At 43.7% G+C, this 16,803-nt stretch overlaps 1 protein-coding gene across 10 annotated transcripts in view; it reads left to right on the top strand.

Annotated features, from left to right (window-relative positions):
* LOC5568284 (BCL2/adenovirus E1B 19 kDa protein-interacting protein 3) overlaps positions 1–14,851 on the top strand; it is a 62,734-nt gene extending 47,883 nt beyond the window's left edge. For 8 of the 10 annotated variants that reach the window (XM_021853087.1, XM_021853083.1, XM_021853070.1 and 5 more), the window contains 5 exons: positions 1,296–1,567; positions 6,089–6,211; positions 13,246–13,325; positions 13,385–13,546; positions 13,604–14,851. In XM_021853087.1, coding sequence (XP_021708779.1) covers positions 1,296–1,567; positions 6,089–6,211; positions 13,246–13,325; positions 13,385–13,546; positions 13,604–13,655 — 689 coding nt within the window. In that variant the 3' untranslated portion in view covers positions 13,656–14,851. The remainder of the gene's footprint in view (positions 1–1,295; positions 1,568–6,088; positions 6,212–13,245; positions 13,326–13,384; positions 13,547–13,603) is intronic. The other 2 variants (XM_021853112.1, XM_001657930.2) reach the window with 1 other exon arrangement.
* The last annotated feature ends 1,952 nt before the right edge of the window (positions 14,852–16,803 follow it).

The following is a 16,803-nucleotide window of genomic DNA, read 5'->3' as shown; positions in this document are numbered from 1 at the left end:
TTGAAGCTATTTACAATTTGCCGGTACGATGCACCTAGCTATTTAAAACACCCACTATAGTACTGAACAGTAGACAGCAACAATCGTAGAACGAGGCGGCACCGGGTGAAAGTGGAGTAGATGGTTCAGCTCTTTGTCTAAAAATGTCGGTCAATTCAAAAATATATTTAGATAGTACGTATTTCCAAAGTTGGAAGCAAACTTGAAACGACTGAGGGTGACTGAGATAGTCATAGAGGTGGTACTATCAATAGGTTGGGACTCGATTTCAGGTATTTTAGGTCAAATATAGTTTGGTAAACAAAACATGACTCATGGTAAAATGAATTTGAGAAAAATAATAAATAATTCGAATTTGTTGAAAAATATATGGCAAAGAAAGCTCTCAGTAACTATTTGCGGAAGTGTGATAAGGAATAAAAACCAGGCTAAGATCTTTGTAACTGTCAAGTTCTGCCAAATTCAAAGCGATCCGAAAAGAAATTAGAAAAAGCAAATGATTGTGACTTATCTATTTTTATTATCAAAATACTAGTACTGATCTATAAATAAAGTCATCATTGCGTATGAGGAAGAACAAACTGCTACGTGAAGCCATATGATGACGGGACAGGTATGCAAACTGCGCACTATCACGTTTGATCGTCTTTACGTGAAGTGTATTTACGAGCACCGACGACAGAATGCCAGCAGTGCAGTACATGTAATAAGTTATTCGGCATCAGGTTCCCAGACCGGCGTTTTAGCCTTGGAATCACTGAATGTAAACAAACTAGTAGAAGGGAGGAACTCGACTTTAACACTGTGGCTGAGGGATCAAGTTACTTTGACCCTATATTATCATACGTGTTTGTAAATATCATCCGATATCGATAACGCAATATCTGAAAAATAAAAATCTAATTAATCTAACTGAAACCAAAGATTTCAATATTGAGTAATAGTTATTATTAAAAGAAGGTTTTTCAAGCTTAATAGACGTGAATTTTAACATTAATAGAAGGGCATCTTTTGCTGTAGTTTACAAATATGGACGTTATAATTTTCTTATCTAAAATCTAATTCTAAGGTATAAATAGATCCTGATACATACTGAGAAGCGTTCATTTTAAAAGCATTACAGCTACGTTTGCACCCTGTTGAATTATGATTCATAACAAGATTAACTAAGATGCTGGCAAGTTTGTGTTTATCATCAATCTGAAATGTTTGTTCTATGAAATATCTCAATCTTAAACTTTTTATTGATTACAAACAATATCTAATCAATTGTCCTCCATACTGTTTCATTTCAGAATCATGGATCGAACTTTCTTCAAGCACAAACACATGTCCCAAGAGTCCCGATCGAACAACTCCGTTGCCATTCACCTCGGTGGAAGAGTATCTAAGACTGCTACGAGAAGCTCAACGGGAATCCAAGGAATCCAGCCGAGTTGCATCGCTGACCAGTTCGCGGCGAGATTCCCCCCGTGGAAGTCCTAAATCTCCACCCAATAGTCCCAATACTGAACTTGCCACAACCGAAGAAGAGCTTAGGGGTGTATACATCAACTATCTCAATAGGGTAAGCTTGTTTGTGGTTGGTGTTTTAGTATCCATCACGCGTACCAACGATAACCTTGGATTTTTTTTCCAAGCTAGCGGAATATATTAACATTTTTAACAAAGCTGATTATAGCTCAGTGGCGACAGAATGATTGAAAGCAATCGTGTCAAATTTTGGTGCGCCAATTGATTGAAGTCAAGCAAAAGCGTTATGGTGACAAATTTGCCAGTTTTGAAATGAAACTCCTCTACTTTGCTGTGCGAGTTTGAAGCAGGCTTGATAATTCTCCTCAACATCATCAGAGTTCGGTGAAATACTCTAGAGCAGCGTGCTGCCAGTGCCTCTTGGCGAGGGAGCCAAAAAATGCTAAGCAGCGAGGCAACGAAAAATGAGCGAGGAAGATGCAGCACAAAAAAAAACCGAGTTAAATTCCATCAAAAAAGGGTGCTCTCACAACTCCCCGAGGACTGTCTGTTCGGGCGGCAGACTCGAGAGTTCGTTTGAAGTGTGAGTGATGGTGAGCATCGCAACGAGAGAGAGAGAGAGTGTCCGAAAAAATCCTCGCGTTTTTCTGCACTCTCACTCGAATCGCTTGAGGATCTGTGTTGAAAATTTTGAGTTTATTTTTTTCTCCTCATAAAAACGGCAAAATAGCCTCCTCTTTGCCTCGCAGAGGAGTTTCTATTATTTATTTAGATGGTATTACATCAATTAATTTGATAAAACCTCGTTAACGATGTTACGCCAATTTACTCGGTCCATGGCTGTGTCTCTCCAACTTCGATTTTGGCCCACGTTCTCCAGATCTTGTTGCACCTGATCAAGCCACCTCGCTCGCTGTGCTCCTCGCCTTCTTGTGCCAACCGGATTCGACGCGAACACCATCTTTGCAGGATTGTTGTCCGGTAGTCTTGCAACATGCCCTGCCCAGCGCACCCTTCCGGCTTTCGCAACCTTCTGGATACTGGGTTCGCCGAAGAGCCTAGCGAGCTCGTGGTTCATTCTCCGCCGCCACACACCGTTTTCCTGTACTCCGCCAAAGATCGTCCTAAGCACCCTTCGTTCGAACACTCCAAGTGCTTGCAGGTCCTCTTCCAGCATGGTCCATGCTTCATGTCCATAGAGGACCACCGGTCTTATAAGCGTTTTGTACATGGTACATTTGGTGCGGGCGTGAATCTTTCTCGACCGCAGCTTCTTCTGGAGCCCATAGTAGGCGCGACTTCCACTGATGATGCGTCTCCGTATTTCACGACTAACGTTGTTATCAGCCGTTAACAAGGATCCGAGGTAGACGAACTCATCAACCACCTCAAAAGTATTCCCGTCTATCGTAACACTGCTTCCCAGGCGGGCTCTGTCGCGCTCGGTTCCGCCTATCAGCATGTACTTTGTTTTTGACGCATTCACCACCAGGCCGATTTTTGTTGCTTCACGTTTCAGGCGGGTGTAGAGGTCTGCCACCGTTCCAAATGTTCTGCCGACAATATCCATATCATCCGCGAAGCAAACAAATTGGCTGGATCTTGTGAAAATCGTACCTCGGTTATTGAACCCGGCTCTCCGCATGACACCTTCTAGCGCGATGTTGAACAGCAGGCACGAAAGTCCATCACCCTGTCGAAGTCCCCGGCGGGATTCGAACGAACTGGAATGTTCGCCCGAAATCTTCACGCTATTCTGCACACCGTCCATCGTTGCTCTTATTAGTCTTGTGAGCTTCCCGGGAAAGCTGTACTCGTCCATGATTTTCCATAGCTCTTCGCGGTTGATGCTATCATAAGCCGCTTTGAAATCGATGAACAGGTGATGCGTTGGGACTTGGTATTCACGGCATTTCTGGAGGATTTGCCGTACAGTGAAGATTTGGTCCGTTGTCGAGCGGCCGTTGATGAAACCAGCTTGATAACTTCCCACAAACTCATTTGTTATTGGTGATAGACGACGGAAGATAATCTGGGATAGCACTTTGTAGGCGGCATTCAGGATAGTGATCGCACGATAGTTTTCACATTCCAGTTTGTCGCCCTTCTTGTAGATGGGGCATATGACCCCTTGCTTCCACTCCTCCGGCAGCTGTTCGGTTTCCCAGATTCTGACAATCAGCCGGTGCAGACAGGCGGCCAACCTCTCCGGGCCCATTTTGATGAGTTCAGCTCCAATACCATCTTTACCAGCGGCCTTATTGTTCTTGAGCTGGCTGATGGCATCCTTAACTTCCCTCAATGTGGGAGCAGGTTGGTTTCCTTCATCCGCCGTGCTGACGTAGTCAATTCCTCCGCTGTCGTGACCCTCGTCGCCTGTGTTCTCCGTGCCATTCAGGTGTTCATCGTAGTGCTGCTTCCACCTTTCAATCACCTCACGTCCGTCCGTCAAGATGCTTCCGTCCTTATCCCTACACATTTCGGCTCGCGGTACGAAGCCTTTTCGGGATGCGTTGAGCTTCTCGTAAAACTTTCGCGTTTCTTGAGAACGATGCAGCTGTTCCATTTCTTCACATTCCGCTTCTTCCAGGCGGCGCTTTTTGTACCGGAATAGGCGGGTTTGCTGCTTCCGTTTTCTTTTATATCGCTCCACGTTTTGTCGCGTTCCTTGCTGCAGCATTGCAGCCCGCGCTGCATCCTTCTCCTCCAAAACCTGCCTGCATTCTTCGTCGAACCAATCGTTACATGTCCTCCTTTCCACGTACCCGACGATGCTCTCGGCTGCGTTGTTGATGGCTGCTTTTATGTTGCTCCAGCAGTCCTCAAGAGGGGCTTCGCCAAGCTCGCCCTCTTCCGGCAACGCTACCTCGAGATGCTGCGCGTATGCGGCAGCGACGTTCGGTTGGGCCAGTCGCGCTAGGTTATACCGAGGCGGGCGTCGATACCGTACATTGTTGATGACGGATAGTTTTGGGCGCAGTTTAACCATCACTAGATAGTGATCAGAGTCGATGTTAGCGCCACGATAGGTTCTGACGTCGGTAATATCGGAGAAGTGCCGTCCATCGATCAAAACGTGGTCGATTTGTGATTCCGTCTGCAGTGGTGATCTCCAGGTGTATCGATACGGGAGGCTGTGCTGGAAGTAGGTGCTGCGAATGGCCATGTTCTTGGAGGCGGCAAAATCTATCAGTCGTAGGCCGTTCTCGTTCGTCAGCCGGTGGGCGCTGAACCTTCCAATCGTCGGTCTGAACTCCTCCTCCTGGCCAACCTGAGCGTTCAAATCACCTATGATGATCTTGACATCGTGGCTTGGGCAGCGATCGTACTCGCGTTCGAGCTGCGCGTAAAATGCGTCCTTGTCATCATCAGTGCTTCCGGAGTGAGGGCTATGCACGTTTATGATGCTGAAGTTGAAGAACCGGCCTTTGAGCCTCAACTTGCACATTCTTTCGTTGATCGGCCACCACCCGATCACACGCCTTTGCATATCACCCATCACTATAAAAGCTGTTCCCAGCTCACGTGTGTTGCCGCAGCTCTGGTAGATGGTATGATTACCTCTAAACGTTCGCACCATCGAACCTGTTCAGCACACCTCCTGCAGCGCTACGATGTCGAAACCGCGGATCTTCAGTACATCGGAGAGTATGCGTGTGCTTCCGATGAAGTTGAGAGATTTGCAGTTCCACGTACCGAGTTTCCAATCGCTAGTCCATTTCCGTCGCTGTGGTCTTTGCCGATTGTTCCGGTCCGTATTCTCTCGTTGACGTTCCTGTGCTGATGTGTTTTTACGGCTGGCTTGCAGGGCCTGACACCAACCCCCTAGATTTCCGGAGGACCATTCCCCCTAAATGTTCGGAGGGCCATAGTGCGCAGTTTAGCTCAGAGTCCTTCTCTGGCACTCGGACGATGATCAGCCGCCCCTGACATGGGGAACAGACGCTGTTGTGAGCCGCTCCTAACATGGAGTACAGACGCTCAAGGTTTGCAGAAGCAAAAGCAAAAGCAAACCCCCCCTTCCCTGTCAGCATACGACCAAAGTTCCCACCGGGGGTTGGTTACCCGATCTTCCCTAAGGTTACTCGTACCCCGGCCAGTACCGCGAGGAGGTAGGGATAGGAGTTGCTGGGCAAGAGGCTAAGGACCGCACAGAGGGGTCTATTTTATTCCTTCAGGTACGCGAGGTACCAATGGTACGCCATGCCCAGCCATTTACCAACCAGAGGAGTTTCTATCAAGCCTGGTTTGAAGTCATAACAATTATAATGGCAGGGTGACAAACTCTTAGTTATATGTTTCAATGGCTAAATTTAAACAAACTGTGAACTAAATTTTAGAAAATAATTTATCGCCTATTCGGGCAGTGTGTAACGAGTTTTGTCTATTGAACACAATTATATGTTTGCATACTAGCAACTACAAACATTTTTTCAATTGTATTCTTTTGAATAATATTGTAGTTGAACAAATTGAAAAAGTTTGTCAAATGCACTAGAAATAGTAATGACCTAAGCAGGATTTGCTTTTGTGCTCTGGTATTGAACCAAAACGAGGCTAATGAAGTGAAGTTTGATTGATAACGACTTTCTTTCTGTCCTACCATTTGATACAGGTTGATGTCATACCAGCTGGCGACTTGATACACCGTGCATTCATTTCGTACTTGCTTCTGAAGCTGGAAGCCTGCGCAAAGCAGATCGAGGAGCACGAAGCTCAATTGAATCAAACCACCAAAGTAATAAGAAATGAACGGGATGACAGTCATAGACATAACATGTAGTGTGTGTGTACATTTGAAATGGAACGATAACACAATCAGCTGTTTTGTTGTTCACTATAGAACTGGAACTTTCTGCCCTAGTTCTGGACATTCGCTGTGCAGAAAGATAACACCCATTTGCACAGGGAAAATATGTAAAACAGAAAGTCAATGTTCAGCTATCACTCTGCTATTGTTGAAAGAGCAATTACCATTAAATGAAAGGATTTTGCGCAAACAACAGTTATAAGTTTTCTTTTAACCAATTATTTCTATCTTTGGTAGGAATTACTATATATTGTTCGTTTTTAAATCGGGAGCATGACAGTTGAAAAGTTTAGTATAATTCACCTGTATTCTTCATATGACATAGCTATGTAGTAGTAATAATTTGAATATCATGCTTCTTTGGCTGCACATCACTCGCGTAAAATAACACTTAAATTAGTGTAAATGAATGGACCAAACGACTTAAGTCGACACATCACATCGTTTTACACATGTTATTATGCAGTTTTTGCGACATGTTATTATGCAGTTTCAACTCTCCTAGCTCCTCCTCTCCGCATTTTGCGGCTGTTCAGCTGGCTTGATGCTTGTGTGAACATTACTCATGGCTTTAATAAACAGACACTTATCAAACAGCAACTGTAAATCATCTTAAAAAGTGCTGCTCTTGGACTTTGATGTGGACACTTGACTCAGGAAGACTGAATCTCTTTGGTTTACTGATAGCTCAGTCCTTGATTGTTTCTAGCTGCAACTTTCAGTAGTGTATTTTTTCACTGCTTGCGAATATGTATTTTCCTTTTCTTCTGCATGATTTCGAGAAGTTAAGTTCGTTGTACGCGACTATGTACAACAATCTCTTTTGGTTTATTTGTTTTCTGCAGAAAAGGTGGACCATGTTATGTTTGACATCCTGGGAATTATGTTAAGAGCTACATTGACGTTAAACGAACTTATACGAAGGCCTCCCAATTGTTTATCAGAACTGAGGGAATCTTTCCATAACCTTTCCACTGTTTCAATTCTCCTTACTCAAAGAAGAGTAGATACCACTGCCAACTCACGACAGTTAGTCGACGTATTTATTTTTACTTATAGTGGGGTCAAAAAATCTTCCAAAACCTGGCCTGTTGTGTGTCGGCACTGTGTGGGACTCATGTTAGGCGTGCTTAAGGTGAAGATGAATCGAAGCCAAAACTTAAATTTTCAAGAGCACAAATCTAGAGAACCGCACATCCGTTTGAGCTGAAAACAATCACTTGCTGATGGTGACCAATCGATTGAGTTTTCAGCTCAAACGGATGTTCGGTTCTCCAGATTTGTGCTCTCGAAAATTTGAGTTTTGGCTTCGATTCATCTTCACCTTAACCACTAAAAACTTTACCTACTGCTCCTTTGCCTCGATCTCCCTCGGAAGTGCATCACGCAACTTCATCGGGAGAGAGCTGTGCTCATGCACTTCATTTCGTCAGTCCCAACCTCTAGCTGTTTTCCTAGTTCGCTGTTGGAGCTTAATGTCGTCAAAAACGTTTTATTTATATGGTGTCTCTGCGATGGCTCGTTTTGCCCAATTGGCGGTGGAAAATCTCGCCGGTACTTTGCACAGTTTTCTCTGCGACGACGCGTACTTCTCTTGGGCGCGCCGCACGTCAGAGCCTTGTTGAACTTCTACTGGATGCTCATGTGCATTTCGTTGCTCTACGACGACTCGTTCTCCACTGTTGAATGCCGAGACTCGCCCAGTGATTCCGGATGGTGGATGACCTCCGGTTCACTGGCGCACCGACCCAAAACTGGTTTGTGACGATCGATGCTACTTGGCCTAGACCCCAACGGTGGGGCTAGCCTACTGCGCCTACTCGTTTCTCTATGCTCCGCAACTGGTGAGATGCCGAAGTGAGTCCAGCTATTCCGGTTCACAGGCGCTCCGACAACTCAAGCCGGTGTTACGTTACGTACTACTCAGAGTAGTCCCCGTCGGCGTATAGACCAATATGCTTGATTGACACGGCGGGGAAGGTGCTCGAGAAGATCATCCTCAACAGACTGTTGAGGTACACTGAGAGTGTAAATGGTCCCTCAAGCAACCAGTTCGGCTTCTGGAAAGGGAAGTCCACCGTAGACGCTATTCTGACGGTTAAGAAAACCGCTGAGATAGCACTCCAGCGTAAGAAGAGGGAGATTCGCTACTGCGCAGTAGTGACTCTGGATGTAAGGAACGCATTTAATAGTGCCAGTTGGGCGGCTATTGCCGATGCGCTCCTGCGTCTGGGGATACCCGAGTACCTGTACAAGATTCTCGGAAGTTACTTCCAGAATCGGGTATTAGTCTATGACACAGAGGTGGGTCGGAAGTGCTTTCACATAACCTCAGGAGTCCCGCAAGGTTCCATCCTGGGTCCGGTGTTATGGAATGTCATGTACGACGAGGTGTTGAGATTAAAATTCCCGGCGGGTGTGGTCATCGTTGGCTTTGCCGACGATATTACGCTGGAGGTCTACGGTGAATCGATCGAAGAAGTGGAATTGACCTGCAGCCCACTCGATCGCAATTGTGGAGGAGCTCCAGGAAACTGGAATTGGCTCACCACAAAACTGAGGCGGTTGTTGTCAACAACCGAAAGTCGGTGCAGCAAGCGGTGATCAGTGTAGGCGACTGCACGAAGCGCTCCGTCAAACACTTGGGGGTGATGATCGACGATAAGCTTACCTTCGGTAGCCACGTCGATTATGCCTGCAAGAGAGCTTCCATAGCACTGTCCCGGATGATGTCCAATAGCTCTGCGGTGTACGCCAGCAAGCGAAAGCTTCTGGCCAGTGTCGCCTCGTCCATACTGAGGTATGGTGGCCTGGCTTGGGGCGCGACTTTAAGTACCGATAGCTACCGTAGCAAGCTAGAGAGTACTTATAGGCTAATGTGCCTGAGGGTTGCGAGCGCGTACCGTACCGTGTCACACGATGCACTCTGCGTCATCACCGGTATGGTGCCTATTGGTATCCTTATCATGGAAGACATAGAGTGCTTCGAAAGGCGAGGCACAAGAGGCATACGCAGGACTGCCAGACTGGCCTCCATGGTCAAATGGCAGCGTGCGTGGGACAGTTCCACCAAGGGAGATATCTGGGTCAATAGGCGCCATGGGGAACTAACATTCCACCTGACACAAGTCCTTTCGGGCCATGGTTGCTTTAGACAGTATCTACACCGTTTCGGTCATGCGGGTTCTCCCGAATGTCCAGTTTGTGCAGGTTTAGAGGAAACGGCGGAACACGTTTTGCTCGTGTGCCTGCGTTTCCGCACAATGCGTGACCGCATGTTTGCCACATGCGGTCGGGACACGACTCCGGACAATTTGGTCCAGAGAATGTGTGAAGACGAGTTTGGCTGGAATGCCGTTTCATCGGCTATCACCCACATCGTCTCGGACCTGCAAAGGCGGTGGCGAGTGGAGTCGAGGAGTGGCTAGTGCAGACGCTAGACAACAGGTGGTCCAAGGGTTCGCAGTCGGCTACGTAGGTCATACCGGTGCCCTACGGTCGAAATCGACCCTTACAGCGATTAAGTGGCCGCGGGGAGAACATGCTGGTAGCGCTGCTGTCGTGGCGCCGGCCTACTGGGTTGGATGCGCGCCTCCGGTTGTTCGGGGCAAGTGGAGGCTCCTTCGTCAGCAATCCCAGCTGGTGCTAGCTGATAGGGTCTGAGCCTTCAGTAGGTCAAATTGCGAAGCCCGCAGTATCAGTTCTTGATACCTGCGGTGCAGCTGGGCGCGGGCGTAGTAGTCGACCCTGCCCGTCTTCAGCGGACAACGGGAGGTGAGGACCACCTGGGAAACTGGCAAAGCGCCAGCATACTACCTTTGTGGACCCCCCTAAGCGTGTCATCGATGTTCGTTGCTGCATGGCTACGCAGCTAACCTGGAGGATGCGATGTGCAATAGCCCCTTTCCGAAGCAATGCCTTCTTGGTGGTCCCGGAGAGACGAAGGCTTTGGCGGCAATGGAAATGATTTAGGGGGTCGTGGGTGTAGTCCTGTTTACTGCTTGCATGTAGTAAATGGTTCCCAACCCCACACTCCCGGACCTTGGTCTGGAGTCTTTTGAGCAGATTATCCCCCCCATTGCTAAGAAGAAAAAAAAGAGTAGTCCCGGCGATGGATCTATCCTACTCCCGGCGGCGGAAGATTCCCCGTACCGATGATATCCGGGCAGATGCCGAGGTCGATCCTGAGATTTCGGTGGAGGGAAACTTCCGGTTCACAGGCGCTCCGGCGACCTTTTGACGGTGCTACTACGCGTTTTACTCATCTAGTCCCCGACAGTGTACGTAGTATACTCCGAAGCTGGCCGGGCAGATGCCGAGGTCGGTCCTGCGATTCTGGTGCAGGGAGACTTCCGGTTCACAGGCACCCCAACGACCATTTGTCGGTGCTGTTTCGCGAATTACTCAGCTAGACTCCGGCGGTGGACTCAGCCTACTCCGACGTTGGTCAGCCAAGACGGACTCCGATCGCGGCATGGAGCTCTCTGGTCTTCACACCATATCCTCTGCAGCAACGACATAATCTGCGTTACCACATTTCAAGGTGTTTTCATGCTGGCGCATGTTCTGCACGATGCTATTCGGAGTATGGACGCTTGCGGTTTCCTCCACTGTCTTAATCCTTATTGCCTTCGTTATCATTTAGCTCATTTAGGTATTTATCGAAATACTGCTTTCACATCACCTCATGTTCGCTCGTTGAAAAGCTTCCATATTTTCACCTACACATCTCGGCTCAAAGTACGAAGCCTTTGTGGGATATGTTAAGCTTCTGAAAGAACTTCCGCGTTCTTGAGATCAACACAGCTGCCAAATTTCCTCGCATACGACGTTGTCATTTTCTTCCGGATGATGCAAATCTGTTGTATCCGTTTCTGTCCTTAGCATTCCCACATACCCTATATTATTCTCGGTTGCATCGTTGATTGCTGTGCACACTGTACTCCAGCAGTCATCAAGAGCTACGTCATCAAACTGTGGACAGAATTACTGATGCAGATGACACCTGGAAGTATGTACTGAGGCTTGATGGATTCTTGGAGGCGGCGAGATCAATCTGTCGTTGGCCTTCATCTTTCGTCAGCCGGTGGGCGCTGAACTTTTCAATAGTCGGTCTAAGCCCAACCTCCTGGCATACTTGAAATCTCTTACACTGAGTAAGATCTGCGCGTCAAAAGCGTCCAAATCCTAGCAAAACTGTGCACTATGGTCCTTCGGAAATTCAGGAAAATGATCCATCTAAAAATTCTTCAAATACCAGGGTGCGCAGTTTGGCTTTGATTTCCTCGCTAGAACTTGGATCCTGGATTGGATTTGGAATCCCTTCTAGTAAGGTACACCGGGGCAAGTTGAAATGAAAAGTTTTGAATAGGATACCAATCAAAGTTAGCAGATTTTTCTTCTCTAAAAGATTGGTGCATCTGTTAACTTAATGATCCTGTCATTAAATTTTTGATCATTATTAAATTTCACTATGATATCTTGCCGTTTCATCTTACCTCAGCCGTTTCAACTTGCTTCGGTGTACCTTATTTGATCGAAGTTCACATCAGGGTTGATAATCTGATATTCCCTATTGCTTGTACCGGTACCGGTACTGCGAGGAGGTATGGGTAGGAGTTGCTGAGCAACTTAGCAAGTTAGCAACTGGCTTAGAAGTAATGAGTTCTTCTTGATTTATACTGGTACACGAAATGCCATTGTTGCACCATACCAAGTTCAACGGAATTCCGTGCGTGATTTTGTACGCCGAATTGAGGAGCGTTGTTTCACGGTAACTGGTTAACTCTACCGTACACCAATTTCCGACTTCTGGCGATACCCTTCAAACCTTCTCTTTCTTAGTTGTTGTGCAGCAGTGCCTATCACTTCCAGAGAATTGAATCTCAAATACTCACCTATCGTTCTCAGTGATTTTACTCACCATCTCATCAATCTTTTGATGGTAATCTGGTAATAATCTGGTAATACTGACAGGTCTGACGCATCCATTGTCGGTTGGTAGGCCCGATCACTATGAACTCGACTCCTCGTTTTATCTTATCTCCTCTTTATCTTATCCCCTTTTTTTGTATTTGGATCGTCGCCCTTTCTGAATAGCAGCTATGTTCAACCTTGTTCAGTTCCAAAAAACTTACTCGTCCAGGTTCATTCAAGGTCCAGATATTCCAGGTACCGGCGCCGAGCTGCCAATCATAGTCTTTATTTTGTAGTCAGGCGGTTTGCAAAATACATTGTTCGTTTTCTTTCTTTAGAATCTTCTTCTTCTCTTTTCTTATGAAACTGGAACAGAGCTTGCTCTTCAATTTAGTGTTCTTATGAGCATTTCCACATGTAATAAATGAGAGTTTTCTTTTCCGACTGATTATTTTTGCTTGTACATATCGCGTGGCAAACTCGAAGATACTACATAACCCTGGAGAATAAAGAAAATTTTCAATCTGTGGAACATTATCATGCTGCAAAACTGCGTGTTCACCGATACGGCTATATGTGCCCAATAACATACAGACAAAGAAACAATCATGTAAATTTACGCCATAGATGGCCGACATACTATACCAATGGCCTAAATCAAAGACATAAAAAATGTAGTTTCCCGTCTCTTTGAACTTGATTTTGGACAGAAATTTATTGCTGAACTGTAATTGTTTTCAATTTATTTATTAGAAATAGCTTATATCCTAATTGAATATATTTTAGATCTCTAATGAACTTGTGTTAAAGTTCCCGCGAAGAAAACTTTTTAAACACCGTACACTACGTAGGAAGATTTTTTTTTTAAATTTCCGGGTGATTCTTGAGGTTGCGAGTGGTTCAATTTCAGTTTTGGTTGCCATAATTTTAAAGACGTTCTTTCAAGCAGAGAGTCTTATATGTCATTAGCTGAATTTGTTATCGAAAATAATATGCACGGCTCGTTTACCCAGCATATCTTCTAACCTATTGTGTTTGCTTTGCAGGAAGGAGCTGCTACTTCAGCTCAAAAGGATACTGACTGGGTATGGGAATGGAGCAGTCGGCCGGACCAGCTGCCTCCAAAGTAAGTTGGAAATTTTCTTCAGGAGATAAGTTTTGTTAACGTTTGTTTATTATTTTCAGAGACTGGAAGTTCGAACATCCAAAGCAAGATGTTCGCCGTATGCAACAGGGATATTCCATGCGTTTAACTCGAGTAGGCAAAAATTCACTTTTTTCAAGGGAAGTTCTGTATTCGCTTGTGCTGACCAATGTATTATCGTTGCTGCTGGGTGCCGGCATTGGGTAGGTATTTTAAAACTAGTACGTTTTGATCAGTGAAAATTTCTTTATTTTTTTTAGTGCCTGGCTTCATAAACGAGGACTACTCTTCACACGTATTTCAATTGAATAATCTGATGAAGAACGATAATTCCGACATCACTGGGAGATGATTATTTAAAGTAAAAGTTCATCTCTTGATACAGTCAGCTCAATATTGTCGATTTCAAACTAAAAAGCAACTCTCTGATATTTGTGTTAAAAAAGTGCAGAAACGCAGTTTGTAGTTAAGCTAGGCAGATGCGAGCAAGAAAGATTGAACCGTATCACGTTTTGGAACTTTTGCTCTAACCCAATTCATCGCCATTAGATTTAGTCAACGTGTCAAAAGCAACATTATCAGATCAAGCACAGTGTAATCTCCATTTGTATTGCAAACACAAGTTTCCTTGAGGCAAAACATTCTACTGGGAACTGAAACCTTCCACTTGATTTAACCTACAGATGCTTTGATAAAAGAAACATAAAAAGCTGGGAACTCAGGAAAGCTATCAAATCCAGAAAACATTTAAACAGGCTGAGATTGATGTGATGATTTTTAGGGAAACCGAAGAATCAGACTAGCTAGGAAATGTACAGAAAAACTAGTGGATAACAGTGCATCTATTGGTGTTTCCAAACAAATTCCATGTCGAAAATTGAAATTATTCCCGATCACTATTAGACATAACGTATTATGATGGACTTGTATGAATATTATATTCCTTTCCATGTTTTCGATATAAGCTCATAAGATTGGATCGCGCAATAGACGTAATTAAATCCACAGTTTTATTATTTCTACACATAAACAGTTGTGGCAGAGTATACTGCGGAATTCTACGTTCACGAAATGGATTATTTTTGTGTTATTGAACTTCACCCGAACGAAATTATGTTTCTTGTCAATCTTAACGATAATAATAAACTTCTCTCTCACATGCAGAGCGCCACCTATGAAAAATAAATGAACCTAATCTGCAAGCTTTTTCTTGAATACCAATTTTGCATTTCAGTGACATTTTTCTCACTGACCGATAAAACTGTTGAAATTGAAAGATAATGATTTATGTTATTGCGCACTTTATTCATATGCGAAAACCTTCTGTGTTATGCTTAACTCGTTATCATATAGAATTAGTAAACAAATAGCTTCTTCACTATTGACGTATAAACGTGAATAATTGGAATCTATCTATCCATACAATTTATTAATATCCATCCATCTTCATAAATTATTATTGTTTAGAACATGATTTTTATATGAATTCTTAAAGAAAAATAAAGGAATGAAAAAGGAGTTTTGTTTCATGTCTTGTATTATCAATCGAAATCCCTTTATGACACAGAAAACAATTAAACGAGTTGTAAGAAAATCTTTAAAATTGTTTTATGAGAGGTAAATGACGAATATAATTTTATGTAAGCTGTAGTTTACAGGACAATTTTTGATCCTTTCTCGAGTTTTTTTTAGCACAATATATTACTGACTTTATCTGTAAGACTCCTGGCACAGCATAAAAGATAATCGCATTTCACGTATTTTAGGGGCCTTCCTTAGCCGAGTGGTTAGAGTCCACGGCTATTAAGCAAAGCCATGCTGAAGGTGTCTGGGTTCTATTCCCGGTCGGTCCAGGATCTTTTCGTAATGGAAATTTCCTTGACTTCCCTGGGCATAGAGTATAATCATACCTGCCACACGATATACGATTACGAAAATGGCAACTTTGGCAAAGAAAGCTCTCAGTTAATAACTGTGGAAGTGCTCATAAGAACACTAAGCTGAGAAGCAGGCTCTGTCCCAGTTGGGGACGTTAATGCCAAGAAGAAGATTTCACGTATTTAGCTACTAACATTCTGGCATGATTGTTATTAAAAAATAAAATGTCTAATTTACTTATTTATCTCAGTTTTTACCATCAAAAATTGAAATAATTTTTCTACGGTTTTACTCATCATTTTTTTACAAGTACTTTAAAACACAATATCATGTTTTGTTTTAATTGTTAGAGCCAGAGAAGATCGGGAAACATAAAGTGTCATAACTTGTTGCCTTTGATTATTTTTTTCCACAACAGTGCATGTATAGTTTAAAAATGCCCATAAGGCGGAGAGCTATATTAATTAATAATCTTTCATGTATCCCCTTTAAGGTTTTCAATCATTTCTCGAGATATGAGAAATTAAATTTAGCGTCTCAAAAGCGTTAAAATGAAGCATATATGCAAATCTGGGATAATTAAGCAAATTATATTCTATTTTATGACAGTAAATCTTTATGATTTTTATGGTTTTTGAATTCTTTATTAGTTTCATTTCAAATATTACATTAATTTCCTATATCTAGGTATTCTGTGGTAGAAAACGCTACCATCCTTATCTGGTAAATCAAGCATTTATTATATTTTTTAACAACATATTACATTTCATTGGCTGTAGCAGTTCAGATTTTTTACAAGTCAGTTGATTTCAACTGTTTATTGTTGAGAAAAAACGCTTTACCTAGATATATGATTTATCGTGGCAATTCAAGATTACAACGATTATTTCCAAAATTTTTCCATTTCCAAAATTATTATAAACTAGTGGTTTCGGCAAACTTTGTCTTGCCATCAAGTAGACTGTTGAAAAACGTCATAAAAAGTCCGCTACAAAATGACAGGTCCGTTCACTCCCAGTTTTCCGACTTTTCTGTTCAATAGTCTGTGCTTTTTATATACACAAACACGTCGGAACACTTCAGGAACATAACTGTGGAAAAATGTTCAAAATAGGATAACCCGTTCTCTAGCCATTTCGTGACATACAAACGCAAGTCAATTTTTATTTATATATATAGAAGATAGAAGATAGATAGATTTTATTCGACACTAGTGATGCCGGCAAACTTCGTCTTGCCATCAAGTAGGCTGTTGTAAAACGTCATGCAATCCCCCACACGAAAGACACATTAGTATTCTCCCGATGTCCCATTTCTTCCGGAGACTTTCCCGAACTTTTTCTTCGCACGAACACGTTTCATTCCATTTTTATTTATATAACACTAGTGGGCCCGCCAAACTTCGTCTTGCCATCAGTAGGCTGTTGAAAAACGTTATGGATAGTCCCATAAAAAATGACAGTTCCGTTCACGCTCGTTTTTTCGACTTTCCCGGTGAATATCCTGGGATTTTTATACCGTTTTGACTCATATTCCGAACACTTAAGGCTAACAGTGACTTGAAATGCATCTGATTGGCATA

This window comes from Aedes aegypti, chromosome 1 (genome assembly GCF_002204515.2).
Source record: "Aedes aegypti strain LVP_AGWG chromosome 1, AaegL5.0 Primary Assembly, whole genome shotgun sequence".
Lineage (NCBI taxonomy): Eukaryota > Metazoa > Arthropoda > Insecta > Diptera > Culicidae > Aedes > Aedes aegypti.
Note: the sequence above shows the minus strand (reverse complement) of the source record. Positions and strands in the feature narration are given on the sequence as shown.